Source organism: Penicillium concentricum (genome assembly GCF_028827145.1).
Source record: "Penicillium concentricum strain IBT 3081 chromosome Unknown utg000003l_segment0_segment0, whole genome shotgun sequence".
In the NCBI taxonomy this organism is placed as follows: Eukaryota; Fungi; Ascomycota; class Eurotiomycetes; order Eurotiales; family Aspergillaceae; genus Penicillium; species Penicillium concentricum.
This window is the reverse complement of record NW_026622756.1, coordinates 1,480,150-1,501,617: the sequence shown is the minus strand read 5'-3', so window position 1 is coordinate 1,501,617 and position 21,468 is coordinate 1,480,150. Positions and strand designations below refer to the sequence as shown.

General features: G+C 47.9%; 11 protein-coding genes across 11 annotated transcripts; 6 read left to right on the top strand and 5 right to left on the bottom strand.

The window, feature by feature from the left end:
• Positions 1-230: 230 nt before the first annotated feature.
• Positions 231-1,476, top strand: N7517_008402 (uncharacterized protein; the record flags this gene model as incomplete). The annotated part of the gene is made up of 4 exons (XM_056726132.1): positions 231-351; positions 400-449; positions 502-952; positions 1,004-1,476. 4 exons carry the CDS (start codon positions 231-233, stop codon positions 1,474-1,476), a joined length of 1,095 nt encoding a protein of 364 aa, XP_056576983.1.
• A 155-nt stretch (positions 1,477-1,631) lies between these two features.
• On the bottom strand, positions 1,632-2,735 carry N7517_008401 (isocitrate lyase/PEP mutase family protein; the record flags this gene model as incomplete). The annotated part of the gene is made up of 3 exons (XM_056726131.1): positions 1,632-2,254; positions 2,325-2,472; positions 2,526-2,735. 3 exons carry the CDS (start codon positions 2,733-2,735, stop codon positions 1,632-1,634), a joined length of 981 nt encoding a protein of 326 aa, XP_056576982.1.
• Positions 2,736-3,773: 1,038 nt separating this feature from the next.
• Positions 3,774-4,217, top strand: N7517_008400 (CTAG/PCC1 family protein; the record flags this gene model as incomplete). The annotated part of the gene is made up of 2 exons (XM_056726130.1): positions 3,774-3,817; positions 3,896-4,217. 2 exons carry the CDS (start codon positions 3,774-3,776, stop codon positions 4,215-4,217), a joined length of 366 nt encoding a protein of 121 aa, XP_056576981.1.
• Positions 4,218-4,888: 671 nt separating this feature from the next.
• Positions 4,889-5,751, top strand: N7517_008399 (YoaK family protein; the record flags this gene model as incomplete). The annotated part of the gene is made up of 2 exons (XM_056726129.1): positions 4,889-5,102; positions 5,165-5,751. 2 exons carry the CDS (start codon positions 4,889-4,891, stop codon positions 5,749-5,751), a joined length of 801 nt encoding a protein of 266 aa, XP_056576980.1.
• A 796-nt stretch (positions 5,752-6,547) lies between these two features.
• On the bottom strand, positions 6,548-8,665 carry N7517_008398 (aromatic amino acid ammonia-lyase; the record flags this gene model as incomplete). Its single annotated transcript, XM_056726128.1, has 1 exon — positions 6,548-8,665. One exon carries the CDS (start codon positions 8,663-8,665, stop codon positions 6,548-6,550), a length of 2,118 nt encoding a protein of 705 aa, XP_056576979.1.
• A 1,388-nt stretch (positions 8,666-10,053) lies between these two features.
• On the bottom strand, positions 10,054-10,482 carry N7517_008397 (uncharacterized protein; the record flags this gene model as incomplete). The annotated part of the gene is made up of 1 exon (XM_056726127.1): positions 10,054-10,482. The coding sequence occupies one exon, from the start codon at positions 10,480-10,482 to the stop codon at positions 10,054-10,056; it is 429 nt and encodes a 142-aa protein (XP_056576978.1).
• A 1,125-nt stretch (positions 10,483-11,607) lies between these two features.
• N7517_008396 (uncharacterized protein) lies at positions 11,608-12,375 on the bottom strand (the record flags this gene model as incomplete). Its single annotated transcript, XM_056726126.1, has 1 exon — positions 11,608-12,375. One exon carries the CDS (start codon positions 12,373-12,375, stop codon positions 11,608-11,610), a length of 768 nt encoding a protein of 255 aa, XP_056576977.1.
• Positions 12,376-14,148: 1,773 nt separating this feature from the next.
• On the top strand, positions 14,149-14,535 carry N7517_008395 (nuclear transport factor 2 family protein; the record flags this gene model as incomplete). Its single annotated transcript, XM_056726125.1, has 1 exon — positions 14,149-14,535. One exon carries the CDS (start codon positions 14,149-14,151, stop codon positions 14,533-14,535), a length of 387 nt encoding a protein of 128 aa, XP_056576976.1.
• A 767-nt stretch (positions 14,536-15,302) lies between these two features.
• Positions 15,303-16,908, top strand: N7517_008394 (uncharacterized protein; the record flags this gene model as incomplete). Its single annotated transcript, XM_056726124.1, has 4 exons — positions 15,303-15,396; positions 15,457-15,700; positions 15,753-16,549; positions 16,604-16,908. 4 exons carry the CDS (start codon positions 15,303-15,305, stop codon positions 16,906-16,908), a joined length of 1,440 nt encoding a protein of 479 aa, XP_056576975.1.
• A 931-nt stretch (positions 16,909-17,839) lies between these two features.
• Positions 17,840-19,246, top strand: N7517_008393 (FAD-dependent oxidoreductase; the record flags this gene model as incomplete). Its single annotated transcript, XM_056726123.1, has 2 exons — positions 17,840-18,829; positions 18,887-19,246. The coding sequence occupies 2 exons, from the start codon at positions 17,840-17,842 to the stop codon at positions 19,244-19,246; spliced, it is 1,350 nt and encodes a 449-aa protein (XP_056576974.1).
• A 492-nt stretch (positions 19,247-19,738) lies between these two features.
• N7517_008392 (pectate lyase family protein) lies at positions 19,739-20,962 on the bottom strand (the record flags this gene model as incomplete). The annotated part of the gene is made up of 5 exons (XM_056726122.1): positions 19,739-20,203; positions 20,262-20,347; positions 20,411-20,496; positions 20,547-20,773; positions 20,840-20,962. The coding sequence occupies 5 exons, from the start codon at positions 20,960-20,962 to the stop codon at positions 19,739-19,741; spliced, it is 987 nt and encodes a 328-aa protein (XP_056576973.1).
• Positions 20,963-21,468: the final 506 nt, after the last annotated feature.

Sequence of the window (21,468 nt, the reverse complement as noted above, 5' to 3'; positions counted from 1 at the left end):
GCTTTCTGCAAGAAAAAGCACTTGTGGGTGGTGTTTATTTAACGAAAAGTTTGCTCATTTCGCAAGTTTGATATCATTGACTCCTGCGCTTAGCCGCAATGAGCGTCGGCATGAGGCATATTTATACCTCAGCTAATCCTGGTGTCATCAATGTAGAACTTATTTCATGGGTAAGAATTGTTAACTCTGTTAGGATTTCCGACTTCCCATCACTCCGGTATTGGTACGCAATGTGGACAACAGCGTGGCATCCTGACGAGCCCGAGCCCGAGCCCGAGCCCAAGCCTAACCAGGCAGACAGGAGTACTCAACCCCCAGATTTATCCTCAAAATGCGGGCCAGTGACTAGTGGTTTGTATTCCATTTCAAGGCTAAAATATAATTTACTGAATCTATTAGCTTGCATGGATCATGAGGCTATTCATGATGAACTTGAACGGTTGCGTCAGGTCTGTGGTGAAGGCCCCTTCTACACTAATATTTATCTAACGAATAAAACAGCAAGTCAAATCCGGGAAGGAAAATACAGAGATGCTTTATAGGGGTCGGCTTCTTGTAGAGGAGCAGTCTCGTCAACGAGGCGAGCTGCTCGAAAATGCTATTCAGGAAGCAAATGCAGCTAGAAAGGAGAACCGGATCCTCTTGGCCAAAATAGGAAACCTACAAGCTGGAGCCGAGACTCTTTCCGACGAGGAAGCCAAGAGAGAGATGTCTCTACTTTATCACGATCTTGAACACTGGAGATTTACTCATTTTGCAGCAAAGCCATCATGTCAACAAGGGAACGATCCTACGGCAAGATCAGAGAGCCCTGATATCTCGAGATTGGATGTTATCCAATCGGAAATTGCTGGGTTAATCTATCGATCGTTTTGGAACCGATTTATGGTTGGGGGTGAGCATCCTTGGTGCAATTATCTCAGCAAGGCCGACTCCGAAATAAATAAACAATGTAAGCAACGAGAAAATGATCACTATTGTCACTGATTTCTAATATCTGAAGTTTCTACCCATATTTACCGCCATTGGCGATGTGCCATGAGCACTGTCATGCTATCCATGGAAACCCAGGCCTTACAAGAACAGTGCAATTCGATCATCGAGCAGGTAGAAGTCTGGTTCGGTCGCTACGCTGTCACCGACAAACTAAAGCGAATGCAACAGCTACACGACATTATTGCGCGCTGTATCACGCTCAAACATAGATTGGAGTGCCAGGAAGACACGTACATCTTCTGGAGCAGTCACCAATTCGGGCCGTTCCGGGATGACAAGATGCGTACCCTCATAGAAGACGATACCTCGGATGCGCTCGTTGAGTCTAGCCTATGGCCTGGTTTATGGAAGGTCATTCAGCCAGGCGAATGGTGCATAGTCGAAAAGGAGATTGTGACAAAAATTCCCCCGTTGGTTCCTATCGAAATGATCGATGAAATGGAATCTGATCAAGGCGACACAGATTCGGATGAAATTTAGAAAGATTTTGGCTTGGGGGGTTGGTTATTGCGAATATTGCTTCCTATTTGAATATCTGGCTTTATGATTTAGTTGAGAAAACATGAGGATAGCTATAGAAACTCCGTTGCTTGTTCAATGCAAAACATTCATATATCCATACTAGTCACCACTTACTAGACACCCTCGGCAAAACCATCATTTCCAGATTCTGTGTCAATCTTCATGGAATCCATCAACCCACAGACCTCGAAGATTGTTCGTGGTCCTAGTCCCTCGGGTACACCGACTACTCCGTCCGCCTTGAGGCGCTCCAAAGTGGCCTTGATGCCCATATAAGCTGGGGTAATCGTGGCGAATGAAAAGATCATGATTCTGAATCCCATTTCCTCAGCCTCCTTTGTGGTGATGAGAGGACTCGCTCCATTCTCCACCATGTTTAGAAGAAGAGGCCAAGGTGCCAGATCCTGGACTGCTTGCCGGGCTTGCTCTTTTGAAGTAAAACCCTCAAGTAGTCCGACATCTGCTCCAATCTCCCTGGCAGCCTTCAGCCGACGGATGCACTCCTCGTAGCCATGTTGCTGGAGTGCGTCAGTTCGTGCAATCAGAACAATGTCCGAGTGCAAGCGATCCTTGGTTAGCTTGGCAGCACGAATGCGCATAAGGTATTCATCCAGGCTAACGACTTTCTTGCCATTGAGATGACCGCAACGCTTGTTTTGGATCTGATCTTCAATGTGGAAGCCAGCCACGCCCGCTTGGATGTATTGCTGCACAGACTTTGACACCATCAAAGGACCTAGAAGAAAGTTAGACTACTTTTCAAACAAGCGATAAGCGTCTATTGTTTCATAGTGCTGATTACTAACCTCCGTAGCCAGTATCCATGTCTGCAATCAGTGGAGGTCCAAATGGATCCAAGTTGGCGATCATTTCAGCGTTGGTCTTCATGTCATGAAGCTGAGCCAGGCCGAGATCAGCCATCCCCAGGCGTGATGCGGTAGTTCCAGCACCAGTCTGTGCACTTGGTCAGAATACAGGGATCTGGAGCTAGAAATCAGAGTTCTTACCATGTACAGTCCCTTGAAACCGACCTGCATGGCAATGCGAGCGGAGAGGCCATCATACACACCAGGACATACGATGAGGTCTTTGGTGTCTTTCAGCATGCGGCGCAACTTTGAAGCTGCGGGAATCACATATAGAGAGACAGTAGGCTCCTGCCGGGTCCCGTTGACCTCGTAGTATCCGTCCTTCTCGACGGTGATTGTGATAGTCATGATTGAGCTTTGATAAAGGAGATGTGTTCTGTTTTGGACACTTGAGTTCTTGTACTACAGTTTAATCCGCGAGGGGACAACGCTGCTCTTTATATTTTCAAGATCTATACCCCGCGAGGAATTTTGCTACATCTGGAGATACCAATCCCAGAGGAGAAACGGCTGCCTGCTCGTAGAGGACAAAAGCATCTCACCAAAGACAGAAAGCCTTGGTTTCCTGAGGATGTAACATTCCACCATCCGCCAAGACATCCGCAGACCCTTATCTTCCTTCGCGTCGTACTGATCCTAGATGACCTCAGCTGAGTGAGTCCAGTGAGTCCATGAAGCAGAGTTATTGCGATCAACCGCGCTAGTCGTCGCGGGACAGGTGTTCAGATTATTCCCATCAATCAAGAGGAACTATAGCGTTGCAGAGATATATCTCCGAATGCATGAGCCAAGATAAAGATAATGTATGTTTATATTGGGCTTTCCAGGTTGATTGGGATAGGTCGGCGGCAGGGAACTCGATCCTGTAGCTTCCTCAGAGATAATTAATCAATCTGAAGTACCTTGGCAAGATGACTGCATATTGAAGGCTGTGCAATTGCGCTCTTTTTGTGGGAGAGATCTGCGCAACAATATCTCCAGAGGGGGTGCGTCTCTTGGCCAAATGCACCGTTCCACAAAGACCCTCGTTCGCCAAGCTCTTCAAACCGGGAGATCATCACCCGAAAGAACGTAGAAGGCGCCATTATCATACTGTGTAGCTAATCAGCGCGTACCGTGGTGCAATGTGTACCTTTGAGAACACCTGAGTCAAGGTTGAAGTTAGACCTCTAGCCTGGTTGGGCGCTGCCCAGGTGGAAGTGGAGCTGAGTCAGCCACTTAGTTCGTTCCCCCTCCGGACATCCTCCTTCCAGCACTCCGAGTGCCAATTTCCACCCCGTTATCCTCACGCCAATATTTGACACACCCCTGCTTCTTGGAAGACCCTTTTATTGAACTCACAGCGACAATCTTCTATCGCTATTACCAACCTCAATTACGCTTATCATGGCTCTCGCACAATCTACCAATCCCGAGTTCCCTTGCTCACTGTAAGCCCCTCCCCGACCCGAAATGGCGCCGAAAAACAAGACCCGATTAGACAAAGCAATACTCACATCTTGACTCAGCACAATATCACTCCCCCTCCCGACAAATCGCCTTGCATCATGCGCTCTACGCGCCTTGGAAGTTGACGCCGAACTATCTCCCTTTGTGCGACGGAGTTTCGCCCTCGAGGCTCCGGCGGTCGAAGCATCGTGCGAGCCGCAAGAAAAGAAACAAAAGCAGGACCCTGAAGAATCTAAAACTGTGTTGAAGATAACATACATCGCGACAACGAATCGGATGCTCCGCGTTTCTGTCAATGGATTTATGGAGAGTCTAGGTGTCGTGCTTGGGGTTATGGCAGAATTGGATATTGATGTGCTGAAGGCTGAGATGGAGGGTTGAATGGTTTATTTTCCCTGCAGCAACATGCGCCATTGACCCGTCATTCTTGGCCTCAACGTCTTGTATCGCCCTATCAGGAGTCTTCTGTCTGCAAATCTGAGACTCTTGGCTGCCACAAGGCCTGAAGATCATGCACAGCAGGTCGTACATCAAACCCCTCAATGAGAACCCTCGGTGACACAGGCCTGCTCCCCGGATAGACTTTAGGAGGAGAAAGTTGCCGCCAAGCGACTCGCCAACACCCATTCCACCGAGTCAGCCTTGGCACTCTAGGCATGCATCGGAGACTAAGTTAGTAAGTTAGCGTGAAGTCGGCATGGTCTGCGGCCCGGCCCAACATAACTCGCGAGGCAATATGCACGAAATGTGATTGTGGCTGTCCTTATCTCGCTTCGATTTCTGCAGATTTCGTGGATTTCCACGGAGCTTCGGAATTTTATCTGTCCCTTGGCTCCGTCTTAGGGTGCATCGATTCGGTGAGATGATGATGCCATTGACCAGGGGAAGGGAGGGGAAGGGCATGTTGGCAAATTTCATAGTTTATTCGCCCGTCCTTCACTCGCTGCGGAAAAAAAATGCCGCTGTCAATTCTGCTTTATTTCGAAAGTTTCCTGTGTCTCATTGGCATTTCGTCCTCTTCATTTCTCTCATTGTAGTCAATAACTTCCAAAATGGATCATGAAAAAGGTGCATTCGGTGGACTTTCCACATCGTTGAAGGCTGAACTCGAGCCGCAGCATGCCGACCTCCTACTTTACGCTTGCTGCTTGACATCGGGACTTGTGGATAGCACGATATACCGCGGTAGGACAAAGTCCAAGGCCCGTCTACTTGCGGCACATCTAACGTCTGCAGCCTACAACACTTTTGTTTCTATGCAAACAGGTAATCTCACCAACGCATTCACAATCCCATATCAGGGTCGACTAATCACCAGTTCTTTGTAGGAAACACCATCTTCGTCGGACTGGGTGCGTCACACCAAAACCTCCGTCCGTACGGCTGGGCTCGCTCGCTCACTTCCATCGGTTGCTTCATCCTGGGATCCTTCATTTTCTCACGATTACATCGCATCCTGGGCGCTCGGCGACGAGGGTCATTGATGCTGTCTTTCACGCTACAGGCCAGTATAATCCTGCTTACGGCTGGACTGGTTCAAGGAGGTGCCGTTTCTAGTGCGCTAGCTGGCAAAGGATCCCAAGCAGTACCCCCATGGGATCAGGAAGTCCCGATTGTTCTCTTGAGTCTCCAGTCTGCTGGTCAGATCGTAGCGAGTCGTGCCTTGGGTTTCAATGAGATCCCGACCGTCGTGATTACCAGTCTTCTCTGTGATTTGATGTCGGACCCCCAGCTGTTTCTTGTGAGAAATGTGAAACGCGACCGGCGAATCATTGCGTTCGTGCTGACCCTTGTGGGCGCCATCGTCGGTGGATGGGTCACCAAGGCCACCGGGGCGATTTCTCCCATTCTCTGGCTATCGGCTGGTATCAAGGGCTTGCTCGTCTTAGCCTGGGCCTTTTGGAAAGCTAAGTAGAGGATATACTCGTGAGTTCCTCCATTCAGTCTTTGAGATGATCGGCAGACTTGACACAACCGTCTGGAATATTAACCCCATATAGGCCAAAACTAAAGTCTTATGCCAATTATCTATGTGCACTGCAGTTGCTAGTCCGTTGCCATCTTGTAGAAAGATCAATACACAGGATGGGTCAGGTCGGATTGGGAAATGATGCTATGATGAACGCTTCCTGTCAAGGATAATCTACGGGAGAATGTCCTGCGCTTCAACCATTTTTGGCTTTGTGTCGCCTCCTGTTTATACTCTGTAACTAGAAGATAAAACAAAAAGATTGCACAAAATGGAACGCCTTAAGAGGCCGTTTTCGTTCATATCCAACTACAGGGTATACGCACCGAGGACTTTCCTATTTGAGCTGCCGCTCACTGAGTGTCAGCACGTGCACTACGACTAATGTTTGCTGCCCAGGTGAGTTCACGGTGCCCATTGAATGCTCAATACTTAGTCTCGCTCTCCAAGGTCAGTTAGCAACACCGTCAACTTGTAGACTTGACGGTGAGCCACATCTTCGACGTATCATCTACGACCACCTATATATTTAGCACACTATCACCTATTATGGATACGATAGGCCTTAGTACCATTAAAAACCTCGGTTATACCGACTTTGCGCCTCGAGCTCGTTCCAAGCTTGGCTCATTCAATTTCTACCTACTTGTCCACGATGTCTACTTATGTCGTTCCAGGTGTGCCATTTTTCCATACATCATATACTCTCAAATCTTCCCGATGCAATGTACAATGTGTCTGTCTAAACCTCGTCCTGCATCCAATCTTCTAGAACCATATCCATCATGTCACCCTCAAGCAAGCTCTCATATATCATGCTCACCGAGCTTCCAATGCTCTTTTTCCCCTGCGTGGGAAGACCCTTCTGGGCGTTATACAAAGGATCGTCCTGGAGGCCACAGTTCATGGGAATGTTGAGTTTCGAGCGTACCCAGGTATAGAGCTGTGCAGTCCCCCTACCAAGCTGCGAGGCCACGACATCGGGGGAAATAGTTGGGCTGGGATAAAACATTGCTTCGGCTGTGCTGGACACGATGCTCTGGAAATGCTTCTTGAAGGCGATGATCGTTGACACTGAACAGTCGGGGTTGTGAGTCGCCATGAACTCGTTCACTGATGACATAACGGCTTCAACTACGGACAAGACACGGTCTTTCCAAGTATTGGTGTTTGCGCGATACCAGCTCGACTGCACAATGGGGAGCAGTAATGCGCATAGTGTCTCAGTCTGCGAATCCTTCAATCCGAGTCCAGACAAGGCTCCGCTTGCCGTGAAGTCCTCCAGCTTCATGCGGAGTGTTGAGAGAAATTGGACGTGGTTCGCGCGGATCTCGACAGCCTGACACGAGACATATATATGGCAGGCACTCATGTGTGCCAACAGATCCACGGCCTCTATGGTGCGTCGGGCTGAAATCAGAGCCAGAGAGTTGATACCCTGATTATGCATCTCAGCTGACATGACGTGGGCAGAAACCGGGTGTGCTAGGGCTGCCAACTCAGACATGTATGCTGACATGTTGATGTCGATCCCCTTCATGGTGAAGTTCTCTTGTGCGGTGGCATTGAGGTTGGCCTCCAGTCCATTATTTGTAGCAGGATTGATGATCTCAGTGACCTGAGACCAAAGCATTCGGCCGATCATCTGAATAGCCAAACGAGCCTTGTCCATAGCCGACGTGACGGCGGCTGCTTGGAAATTTCCACCAGAGTATACTCTCCCACTGGAACCATCGTCTTGCTTGCTAATGTCTACCAGAGGGTTGTCTGATGTGGAGTTGAGCTCCACTTCGAGCTGATGTTGCGCCAGGAGAAGATCCTCAAGGTAAGGACCAATCCATTGAGGAGCTGTTCTTGTCGAATATCGATCTTGGCAGAGTCCGTCGCCGGATTTCTTCTGCGACTCTAAGCCAACAACAAATTTGGAACCCTTCAAAAAGTGCCGGATATTCCTTGCCACCTCGATTTGCCCAGTGTGAGGTCGAGTAGCGTGAATGAAAGGGTGAGCCCACTCCACATTTCCGGCCATGCACTCGGAAGCGAAGGCAGTCAGCATTTGGGACAATAACGCGAGCTGCTGCGTATCATATAGTGCCAGGCTTGCCACTGCCACAGAAGGAGCAGTCCCGTTGATCAGCCCTAGTCCCTCCTTCGGGCCGAGTCCTGACGGGGAGAGCCCGCTCATCTTCAACGACTCCGAAGAAGGCATAACTCTGGCTTGTGCACCCCTTCCAATCTGGACAAAAACATCTGGGTTACCCATGATTGCTCCGGCAATATACGCCATGGGCATAAGATCTCCTGATGCAGAGATACTCCCCCTCAGCGGAATTAGGGGAGTAATGTCGTTGTGCAGCAGGTCAATCAGGCTTTCGAGCACACATTTGCGAATGGCACTATGACCCCTGAGATTTTGATTAGCTCGGGCCACAATGGCGGCTCGAACCCAGGAGAGAGGCATGACGTGGGATGGTTCCCGCTCCGAGTTGCTGGCCGGATCCTTGTCAGCGGCAGTGATAATTCCGCTTTGGATGAATTGGAGCAGATGGGTCTGCAGGTCGATGAGTTCGTTAGTTCTGGTGTCGGCACTACCACCGAAACCGGTGTTGACGCCGTAGATGACACATTTCTGAGAAATCACATCGGCCAGAGTGTCGACAGAGATCTCGAGCCGCTTGACAAGCAACTCATCAGTGCTGATAGTGGGCTCGACTGCATATCGGGCGACAGCGACAATGGAAGCAATGTCGAGGTTATTGCCGTTGAGAACAACGTGTTGCTTCTTGTTCCTCAGATCACGTAAACGTCCCAAGAGTTGCAGCGTTGAGCACATATGAGCGGGTTGGGCGTGTCTCGTCATGGTCACGACGAGCTATAGGCAGCAAAGTATATAATGGCTTGAATCCAAGTGATGTGCTGTTGGCTGCTCGACTACCAAGGATTCGAACGAGTAATGCAGAAACAAGGTAAAGGAGGAAAGATGCAGAGAATAAAGATAGGACAAATTATGGGCAGTGGACACTAGATATATAAGGGCCTGATATCTTTAACTTTCTCTAGAGTAGATCTATCTCCCGGTTCGGTCGGTTATATATCCCTGCTTTTATTAGTTAGGATGGTCGCGTTAATTAACATGTTCTATCTCATCACCCCCTCGCCACTCAATTCTATTCCTTTTGGCCTAGTTTTATAATAATGGTGTAATTGATAGCTAGATACTCTCTGGCCCCTTTCCCTACGTAAAGTAAGACGGTAGTGCACTAATTATTTGTCTTAACTGATTATTCAGCTAATTAGTTAGACGAAAATTTAGATTAATTATGAAATGAATATATATTCGTTGAGATATATGTAGTTGAAGTCAAGATATATATTTCATGGGGTGTGGGTCAAAACCCGACTGTCCCAACCAATACTGGCACTACCTGTACTATCTGGGCCTTGGATAAATTAAATAAATTACCCTCAATTTTGGTAAAAAGATAGAAAGGTCTCTAGGGCCTCTAGCGCTGTTATTATGTAGTAGTTTTCGTTATATCTGAACTTTGAATGCGTACACATCCAGTTGATTGGCACCCAAAATTGGCTGGTCAGAATGTTATGGGTCCTCAGCTGAAACCAGATCTGGTGCCCCACAATTGGTACTAGTATCGTTCCTTTTTCGTATGATATTCGCTTTTGATCGCAGTATATGATATAGAGATAGTATGCTTTTGGTGGTAGTGTAGTTTATCTTGCATTTGAGTTCTTAGTTATGCAGGCATGTTGTCGAGCTGTGAGATTACACGTGGATTTTCCTATGCACTCCCCCAGTGGTCACACACCTGTGTTACACCAGACTTGTATATGATGCCATATAACGCTCTACATAAACAATTTTATATGCACCCAATGCGTAGCCGTTTCGAATTTTAAATAAAATTTCCGCCTATACAGCCAATAGTCCCACTGTACCACCCCATTTCCAATGTTGCAGCTGAGATATGACGATGCTACATGGAAAATCCTTGTTTGGCCCTTTTACCGAGGCAATACATTATCTATGAAGGTTGTCTCCCTACCCATACTTTCTATTCAAGATCTTCAAGGGTTGTCATTTCCAGGCATTAAATTGACCCTTTTGCTATAAGGATAACATGGGTATGCTTTGTTTGCCTCACAGACTACATACTCGCCTCTGATGTGCATCACGTTCTTTTTATTTCCCTCCATATGATACAAAATAAGGTTCACACTCCATTTCACCATTCAGAATTGCCCATCGATCTGCACCCAGTCTTTGCTGGAGATTTGAAGATGCGTTGTTATCCAATCACCATATCCCATCCGCTGGATCAAACGGTTGCCTCTTTCATGGGCCCGAATGACGTTATCCCACGCCTTGTACCCTGCCCCCGGCGTCTTGCCCATTTTCTCATGACCAGCCACCACAAGGCCATCTTGGGCTCGGCTCAGGGCAACGCATTGCCGATGCTGATCCTGGAAAACCCCTATGCTAGGTCTAATCCCGGGCCGAGTCATAGAGACAGTGACAAAGGGACTTTCGCTTCCTTGAGCGGCATCGACGTTTTCCACAGCGATGTCATTCAGCCCGAGCATTTTGTTGAACAATGTAGAAAGGGCACGTCGTTCTTCCTCATAGAAGGACAGTATAAGAATATCTTTCTGGGAGTACATAGCCTTAGTCGCGTTCGAAGCGAGATTCCCGATGAAGTTGACATATTACGGCGCGAAAGTTCGCATTGACTTGCGGCCGGCAGTCGATGCAGTGCATAACACAACTTTTGCATTTTGAAGGTAGAACTCTTACAGACTGGACCAAGATTGTCGACTTTGACATAGAAACGCTGTTGAATCTCGCTAGGTGAGTGTCCTGGAGATGTTCCTAGAAAAGGTTCTTCTGGATTTTCGCGATACGATTGCAAAAATAAGCCTTCTTGCTTCCCCAAAGCTTCTTTATAGCAAAGTACTTGTCGAATTTGACTCCATTCCTCAACAGGCAATTGCGTTCGGGCTCGCTCAGGATCTGCCATGACACTTTTCAAAGTCTCTGTGTCATATGTCTTCCCAGTGAGAAATGTCGCACGGGGTCAATCATGCTTTCCACTGAAGTAATGATGGTTTCGTGGAGACTACGATCGACTTCGATTTCACGTTGATGCAGACTTTTCTCAAGTGCTTTGGATTGAGAACTTGGCGAATTTGGCATCTGAGTTTCAGCTGATTCTCTAAGGTTGGTATCCAACCTATAAAACCCCGTTGTTTGGATGGTATTCTTTTGCATGTGCGCAATGATACGATTTGCGACAACATCGAGGCCATGATTTGATGCACAGACCATTAACAGTCTCCACTTTCGCTGAATGCAATGCTCTGCAATAGAAACGGAAAGTGACGTTTTGCCAGTGCCCGGTGGTCCAGTGATCAAAATCATGAAATTGCGCCAGTCATCCTTCCCAGCTGAAAATGCTGATTGAATGCCTTCTACTTGCCTCTGATCGACCTCGGATTCTGGCTAGTTTGTTGAGGGATTCTCCTGTTTGTGCATCCACTACATCTTCCCGTCTGTGGAATTTGAGTGTTGAGTTTCGGTGAGCTAGTAAATGAAGCTTTATGTGGTTTTCTTTCGAAAGCCCATCGTCAAGATTTCCCCACATAGCAGACCGAATTGCCCGGCGTCCTTGATCAATCGAAGAGTTAGGAATCCCAAACCGTGCCTGCCCTCTCAAGTGGAGAACCCCACAGCTTCCTGGGTAGGAAGCAACTTTAGCTTAACAAATATTGCGTTGAAAGGCTTCTGTTTCATGATAGCGGGCGGAATCCCCTGAGGAGAGACAACGCAGCCTTGCCAGGGCCTGTTCCTGTCAACCTCAAAGGGGAATTGTCTTCGGGTTGTGCCCCTTTGTGGGGAGATAGTGACAGGCGTTCCAGGTTCTGGGAGAGGCATTCTCTGTTCCCAAACTCTTGAGCTTCATCTGAGGCATGAAGTGTGATCCTAGCGTCCAGAATCCCGTAATGAAATTGGTCCAGGCAGGCATGTTGGGAGTCATGAACAAGAGCGGGTGGAAAAAGGTCAAATTCATAGTCACGATTGAATGTTGACTCGTATGTCTTCTTCTCTGCCTCCGCCTCTCGGAGAAGGCCGATCATCCTAATTGCCTCGTACTCCCTCTCGTTATGGAAGACAAGTAACGGGTTTGACGCGAAGAACACGACTTCATGTTTCTCTGTGTAACTATCACCCTTCATACTTGGCCATCCAAATCCACGTCGACGATGGTGAGGTGTAATTGTTCGGTTGGAAATTGGGGGAATTTCATTCATCGATGTGAACAATATATTTCTTTTGTTGTAACGGCAGGCGTATAAGGGGTATGGTGGCATAGTAGGCCAAGGCATAGAAGTCATAACATGCCAGTTATCCTCCACTTCGGAACGGCGCGTGCGAGTAACAACGTTCATCTCAGACTGCCTTGCGGCTAATCCCTCAAAGGTTTCGATGGTAAGAACCTGCTCCGGAGTGAACAATGACACAAGTTCTCTCTGGGGTATGTCAAAGCCGGAGATCATTTGTGGGCAATTGAGACATTTCCAATGAGTCCGGAAACATGGTTCCCTACGCTTACCATTGGTTGCGTTGGCTTGAACCCCATCCAACACTATCTTCTCAAATTGAACGTCTGCCAGACAGGCTGAAAATCTATATCTTTCTTCGTTGGAGGGGTTCTTGGTCGGTGTTCTCTTGGCTTCGTTGCCATCGTGATCCCAGGCAGTCCAGACCAAGGTGAATTCGAAGGTAGTCATCTGCACACTTTCAACGCGAAGACGTACACGAAAATGAGGGATCTCGGTTCCTCCGCCAATCGAAAATTTCAAAGTGACGCCGGGCTTGGAAAAGATAGCACGGGGGTTATTTCCTTCAGCAGTGGTGGGTCCCACGGCACATAAAATCTCCGTATTGAAACGTAGTAGGAGATTCAGGAAAGAGAACTAGGTCGATGATGTCTCAGGTCTCTGGGCTGCTTACCGCTGAAAACGGCCGAAGGATACTTGATACTCGTGTTGTACTAGTTGAGCTCATCACTGCCCGTCGTCATTCAACTCGAAATATCGTCTTCATCGCAATCGTCATTTATATCGTGTCCGGGATCCCTCTTGTTCAAGGCCTCCTGTTTGTTAGATGGTAATGGGAAATTAAATGTAAGACGAGCTTACCGTTGGGGAGAGGGGTTGGACAGCTAGGAAATTAGCCATTCTGTCTAGGCAAATGTAATGGGGAGGCAAAGTAAAGAAAATACATGATGTGGAAGCCTCACAAACAATGTATCTAGAAACATTGTCTCAACAGTGTATCCTCTAGAGCTGTTGTTATGTCTCCTTATTCCCCTTTCTCTCATTATTCACCCGAGAACGACCAGTATAACCACAGAGCTTAAAAGGGCCGATTGCATACCCCCATGCGCTGGGGGGCTTTACCATTTCTAGACAATGGTACATTAGATGCGAACTCGGGAGAATTCAGTCGGATTCTAACTCTGAGGTATCAGTGCTATTCCAATCTAGTGGTTGCTGGTTATCGACCGTACCTTTAGCTCATATGGAATCCCCGTCTATAATCAACGCCTCATCTTCAAATGCTGACCGGTCCCTCGTCCAACCATTGGAAACCGAGTATCAGCGAGTAAGAGCATCCAATGAGCATTTCAACAGCATTAGTAATCACATAGCCTAATCTTATCACTAAATATACACTCTAAGATCCTAACTAAGCGCCCTTATTAAGCGACTCAAATAGGAGAACATCCGGGGGAAAGCCGGTGCAGATACATGTGCGCCCAAGTATCGCAGCAAGTGGCAAAGAATATAACAATCTCATTGGCAGTTGAGAACCAAGTAAAAAATCAAACTCGCGTGGGCACTTCCATGGATGAACTCGGGAAGGTTGATTGTGGATGCGCCAGGGCCCAGTGAGGCCAGGTCTTTCAAGCCACTGACTACAGACGTTAAACGGTGGATGACGCATGTCAAGCATACAATATTAGAATGGAACTGCCATATGCTGTGATGTCTGTGAGGTGCTGATCCCGGACATTAAATTGTTTGCCTCAACGTCATCTGACGTCATTTTAATATAGGTACCACAGTATGCCAAAACAATAAAATCAAGGCCAGGGCCCTCAGAGTTTTGTTTATCTTCTGCCTCTGTCTTCTTAACATATACATTCGCATATTCGCATACTCGCATAATTGCATATTCGCATCGCGACATACTTCCGCACAAACAGCGTCTTTCCCTCGATACCCCACCAACCAACTACACAATAACAACCACAACCACCCATCATGCCTGGAATGCACGAACGTATCCGCGAGGACATCCTCCACAAAGAGCGCGAACTCTGGACAGCCCTCACATCCGCCGATCCAGCACCCCCAATCTGGAGACTCAGCAACCCAGAAGCCTGTTTCCTATTCCCTCAGATGGAAATCATCACTCTCGAGGACGAGGAGAAATTCAAGAAAGCCGTCCGACCACCCTTCCACCGATTCGACGCCTACCAGTTTGAGGAGGTACGAGTCATCATCGTCGACCTGATGGCCGGTGTCGTCACATACAAGGTCCGCGCTAAGCGCGGGAAGAAAGAATATATCTGCTCTGGCTCGACGACTTGGAGTCAAGGATCGGATGGCGAGTGGACGCTCGCTTGTCATCAGGAAACTTTGATCTGAGATTACGATATTGCCTTTTTTGTTATACTTCTATACCTTTTGCGATGGGGAATGTCTGAGCTCGGCGAGCGGCGAATGTGTGTTTTAAGTGATATTACGTCAATGTATCATGAGTGAACGAATCTTTTAATGCCATGAAGCATGATTGAATTTATTTGAAGTTCTAGAAACTGTTTTCGGGTAGATATGTGACCTTCTATGTGTTCCAGTGGAGTATCGCGTGATCAGCTAATGCGTTGATCTCTACCCCATACTCCATACCCCGTACTTTGTAGTGTAAATCGACTGAGATCTACTCGATGAGATCTACTCCGCACACTTAAAAGTATTCGATGTCCAGACTGTTCTTTTTTCTTTGGCAGCTTTGAAAATGTCTTATCTATTGATTGAATCCTTATGGCTGTGTGGCTGATATATCGAAAGTTTCAACCGTGGCGCAGTTTCCTAAAGCAACTAATGCAAGCCCCTTGCTTTGCCGACAAAGCCCCTTTGTCTGCCGGCAGGTTCTAACAGCGATGGCGCAACATCACCCCGGTCTAGCTCAACCGACCTCGGGAAGCACATCAGACCATTGCATGATGAGTCATACAAATTCTCGAAATCCTGGCACAGGGGTAATCGATGCATCCATGGATTTATTTCAAGCGAACTATTAATAAGCGGGTCGACCTAGGTAGGCATATAGACCCGAGGTAAATTAGTCGGTGTACAACACCCCTTTTTTTGGGGGTTCATTCATTGAACTCGTGGAACTATCCGTGGACATCATGAGAGCCTCAAACAATCAAGAACCATGGGGCCTGAAATGGCGATCATCCACTTATTTCATCGTTGCGACGATGGCAGTGGCCATGCTCACTGGTAGGTTTTCTTTTGCAGATATAGCGAAAAGAAAAATTCATCTCTTAACCCAGTCCATAGACATGTATCTGTATGGATTTCTCGTTCCAATTCTTCCGTTCGTGCTCGAGCATCGACTGGGACTTGATGTCGCGCTCACACAGCGCATAAGCACAGCGCTGCTATCGCAGACCGCGCTCGTCATGGTCGTGGCAAGTCCCCTGATCGGGTCTCATGCTGATCGCTCGGGCGCGAAACGTGGCTGGCTGCTGTTCGGACTTGCGGGCGCATTACTGGGTTCTTTGATAATCGCTGTAGCGACTTCGTGTAAGTGGTCAACCATTCGATGACATTTCCAGCGAGACAATTAATGTCAGTGCAGTGTTCACTCTCTTTACCGGTCGGCTTATCCAGTCCGTTGCAAGCACCGGTCTCTGGGTGGTCGGCTTTGCTACACTGGCGGATAACGTTCCAGCCGACCAGCTGGGCAAGATGTATGGATTCGTGACTGTTGCCATTGGCGTAGGAACATCGGGCGGACCACTCGTGGCTGGTGTTTTGTTCGATATCGGCGGGTATTGGGTAGCTTGGTCGAGTGTTCTTTTCATTATTGTTTTCGATGTGATTCTGCGATGTCTGATGTTAGAGCGATCGCGTCATACCGAACCTGTTTGCGACCGGGAACAAAATCCCGAGACAGAGGTACTTTTGCCACGGTCGCATGATGCTGAACAGGTGAGCAGTCCGGAGAAAACGGGGATACAATTTTATCTATGCATGTGTAAGAATGGTCGGTTTGTTGGTGGGGTGGTTAGTTATTTCTGCTATGCCGTTTTGACTGCCAGTTTCGACACGACGCTTCCCCTCCATGTGCGCGATGCTTTTCATTGGGGGAGTCTCCCCGCGGGTTTGTTATTCGCCGCTTTTCAGGGCCCCGCGGTGTTCTTTAGCGTTCCTGTCGGATGGCTGAAGGATCGGGTGGGGACGCGATACCCGACCACGATAGGCTTTGCTCTTCTGGTACCTTTAATGTGGCTTATTGGTGTTCCTGGGGATGAACGGTTTCCATGGGCTTGCCAAGAGAATGTTGGATGGATTATATACAGCGCAGCTGTTACGGGGATTGGAATTGTGATATGTTTGCTCAATGGGGTGGGGATGATGGAGGCGACTCGTAAGTTTTTTTTTAGGGACTTCTCACATTTGATGGGTAATAACAGGGTTACAGAAGCGGTTGATGAGATTCAGGCCGAGAATCCTGGAATCTTTGGGCCGAATGGAGGATATTCGAGAGCGATATCCGTCTCCAGTATTAGCTGGACATCGGGAATGTTTGTTGGGCCGATCGTTGCGGGATACGGTACGGAACAAATCGGATATTATGGAATGAATTGTGTGTTAGGTATGGCCCCCTGCCTGATTTCTTCAAGTTCGACGCTAATGCAGACTTTCATGCGGCCAGCGGGGATGTGCGGACTTTGTTCTTTCACCGCCTTCTGGAATTTAAAATCGTCTGTGCCTCAACGGTCTTAAGATGCGGGATCTGAAATTGGGAGATTAGAAATGAGATCCAAAGAATGTGCCGTGTTTATATTGGTCACATTTCACTAGTGTTTGGGATTGGAAGGTATTCGGGAGAAAAAAAGGAAAGGAAAAACGAAAAATGAGCTAAAATTTTTAATTAAAAAAATAAAAATAAATTGACAAGCCCGATTTTTAAGCTTAGCGTAACAAAAAGACTTCAAAGGGGGGCCCGAAAGACCGTTAGATTGCTACTTACCGAGGTCTAATATATAAGATACTATATTAAATTACCCAGAACAATCAACCCCAGACTAAAAAGTTGGAAGAAGTTGGAAGTTCGAAGTGGAACTGGAATCTAGAAAACAAAGAAAATGGAGCTAATAGGCTACCAGATAAGCTGTAGAGTATCTAAGTGGTCCTTTTATGTCCCGAAAGTGGAAAAAAAAGTACAACAAAGAACGGTGCTGTCAATATTTCTCCGGTCCAACGGGTTCTTTCCGTTCTTAGCTTTCCCCGAACTCCTTCCGTAATAGATTTTCATGTCATTTTCTTTGTTCGAACATTCCACGGACCGTCAATGATTCCCCCATACTTCACGCCACTCGCCAATGCTTACCTATGTCATCGAAACATCTAGCCCCGGAGAGATACATCGAATCTCACTATGTGAGGTATATTCAAATTTGAGATTTCTACGGTTTATGATCCACTTCGGAATCCACGGATGGGTATGCCCGAAGGATCTCCTGCCCCGGCCGAGCCTTGAGGTTTCTAGTCTGCCCGTTAGTTTTTTTAGGTGCATAGTATATATTAATTCTAGGATAAGCGGAAATCGTCAGATGGAAAAAAAAAGAAGAAAAAAAAAATCTGTATAAGCTCATGCCAAGCTCACTTTGGTACTTCTTTTCTCTCAAAAACTTTGCCTTCTACAATCAACACAATGATAGAACCAATTCGTCCCCCGCAAAATATCGCCATCATCGGTGCTGGCATCGCTGGCATCGCGTGCGCATTGTCCATCTCCCGGGAGCTGTCTCCCTTTGTACCAGACTTGAAAATTACAGTCTACGAACGACATGATGTCCTCTCGACGTCCGGCGGTGCTATCAATCTGACACCCGTTGCTCAAAGACATCTCGCACAGCTGGGCGTGTTAAATGAGTTGGACCGGATGGGTCCCGAAGGCGGTGCTGATGTTGATGCTATTGAGCTTTTCTCCATGCGTTCGGGCCGCGGGATCGGTGCCATCAATTTTACAGACCACCAAGGAAAAGGGTTTGGTGGGTACAAGGGCCGAAGAGTTATGCGGATTTCTCTCTCCGTAGCCATGTTGACCGTGGCGGAGCGAGCCCGAAATGTGGAGATTGTCTTCGGGAAGAAGGTCATCAGTGGCGAGGAATTCGCGGATAGAGCCGTGGTGCGATTCGAAGATGGCACTGAGGCTGTGGGTGACTTAGTTATCGGCTGTGATGGAGTCCACTCAGCTGTCCGGACCAATTTCGTCGACGTGGATCGCCCAGCTGAGTACACGGGCTTGTCGTTTTTGCAGGCTACCATTGATACGAATTCTATTCCTTCCCGTCCTCACTTCCGCACATCATCCCTCAATATCTCCCGACATGGCTCAATGCTGGCGAGTTATTGTGACCGTGATCGGGAACAGATCTTCGCGGCTGCTATCGTGCAATTCAGTCGCGAGGCGTTGGCTCTCTATCGACTTAAGCCTGGTCAGGATTGGGCTACCCAAAACAAAATTCGCTGCGCTCTCCGTCAGGAGATCAGAGATCGCTTCCGAAAATGTGCTATTCCCTGTATCAAAGAAATGATTGAGAGTAACGCGGACTGGATGCTTTATCCCGTATATCAAGTTCCCCCGGGAGGACGTTGGTGCATGAATCGAGTTGTTTTGCTGGGCGATGCAGCACATGCGGTATGTCTCATTCGGTCAAACCCTGCTATTTTTTTTCATTTCTAACAAATTATCCAGATGCCCCCACGTGACGAGTCCGCTGCATACGCACTAGACGACGCAATATTGTTCTCTCGAATTCTGGCAAGCTACCGCTCAGAGCCTCTAGCCGAGGTCTTCGACGCATACGAGAATCTCCGTCGCGACACCATCAACCGCGCATTCAAAGAGTCCCGTCGTATGTGGGAACGCAACCGCGACATGGGCTTGCTGGAAGGCAGACTGAAAGAGTGGATGATGACATTCCACATCAGAAGCAATGAACAAGCACGTGAGGAGGCATGGGCCTTTGACGCAACTAAAATGGCCCTCCCCACGCCAGCGCCCAGTGAAGACTTGGTTTCGTTGAATTCATTTCTGAGAGACCGTACTCTATAAAAAAAAGCATATTACAGGACTGGCGGAGTTTGGGTTGCATGGACTGGAGCGTGGAGCGTGGATCATTTTAATTGATACCCGGTTAATTAGCCCGATATCTAAATCGATATGTCTGTGGATGTTTCCGCAAAAGTTTTTGGATTCGTACTTTTGTAGGAGGAAGTCACGTTTAATGTTTAATCCACCAATCCTGGCAATGGAATAGGCACTACTTGGGTCGATCTCAATCTGCCAGATAACTTTAAATTGTCTCACTTGTAGAGATGTATAGGTCGATCCCATTAATCTTTCCATTTTCTTGATCTCACTCTTGAATTCGATTCATGAGCTCTACCATACTGTAGTATATCTTGAGTCACATAATACCGTGCATGTGATATTTATGCATCCTTGCAAACATATATATTTCCTAGAGCCTAAATCGCAAAATTCAAACCAAACAAAAACAAATTGCGAATCTCAGACAGCAATTCCCTAATTACTCAACATCCCTCAGAAAACAAGAGTCTGACCAGCAGTACCAAACACAGCAGCCTCAACCTTGCCCGATCCAAGCAGGGTATAGCTGTACGGAACCGACTTGAGCGTTCCAGCCAAAGCAGTGTTAGACGCACCACCAAAGTCATTATCATTGGCCACAGCATAGCCAGCATCAGTAGAGTAGAGAGGCTTCTTGCTACCAACAAACTTGTTAGACTCGACCAGAAGTTGGGCGCCCTTGCGGGTGTTGACACCGTCCGCGACATCCAGGTAGTAGTTGTTGTAGATGTGGCCAGTGCCGAAGCGGAAGGAAGGACCGCGCGAGTTGATGTTGTACCAGAAGTTGTTGTTCTGGGTCACGCGCAGGTGACCGGTGTCCTCGGCGCTGTTGCTGTTCGAGTGGCCGATCAGGGAGGCCTTGTAGTGGTCGTGGATGAAGGTGTTGGAGATAGTGACGTAGTCGGCGGCGTGGGTAACCTTAGGAGTTTGTGTTAGCATGTGGGTTGCTGGAATTTTACTTGTGGGCTGGACTTACATCGATCAGTCCGTCGTAGTAGTCCTTGTCGTGGTCCATGTCAGACGAGACATCGCAGTGGTCGATCCACACGTTGGTTGATTTTTCTAAGACGAGTTAGTCTTTTTCTTGTTTCGTGAATATATAAGTATGCTGCAGGATGTACTCACGAACACCAATGGCGTCGCCGTTATCGGCAAGAACCTTCTTCACACCGAGGTTGCGGATGATGACGTTGGTCTTTTCTTTGACCAGGCTATATTGATTTAGTATTATCTCGAACCGAGGTGAGGAATGACAACATACATGCCGAAGCCGCTCAAGATGGCATTCGCATCCTTGCCAATGATACTAGTGTTGCTTCCAACACGGACTTGATCGGCCGTCTTGGTGATGGGGCCGCTCACAAAGACAACCTTGGCATCATCACCCGAGACTGCGGCTGTGAAGGCAGCGTACGAGGAGACAGTGGTAGTCGTGCCACCAGCACCACCCTTGGTGCCTCCATTCAGGCTGGCGTAACCGGTACCGACCTAGTTCAGAGCCACGTTAGGATGCTAATCAAGAAGTTGTTGAACGAGGCGCGGATTGACACCCACATCATTGACGCTTGCGCGCTTTCCTAGCAGCTTTGCCTCATTGCTGGTTGGAGTAGGAGCTCCCAGTGCAAGGGTAGACAAGCAGCTGAGCAGAGAAACTGCGATCAAGTTGAAAGGGGCCATTGTGGACACAGAAAGAGATCTTGGAAGAACAGAGCAGACTGGGTCTCGAGGATGCTTTGCCGGAGTGTGAGTGAGTTGATATCAAAAGATTGAGAGCATATCACGGTCGACCGAGGGGTTTATATACCACCCAAGAGCTCCGTAGAGCTCGTTGAAGCTATGCGCGCATCTGACACAAACCATATCCACCATCCTCCTGATTGTTGGAGAATTTCCGTGCTGGATAATTTCCCCCTGTCTGGCCAACCCGAAGATTTACCGGTGTGGACATGAAATTTAATTCTCCGACATGTCAAGTATCATCCTGACACTTCAGGGGTGTCCTTTCTGATAGCCAAGGTCACTGCACGGTTTCCTCTGAGACAGAAAGCTTGGCATTAGTTGAAGGAGATCCTAAATCTGCAATGGGTTCGAGCCCTTCGGAGGTCAATGACACCCCTGTACACCTTGCTGAATGGACACCCTTTGGATGGAAAATCATCATCATCGATGTTACTCACAGGACA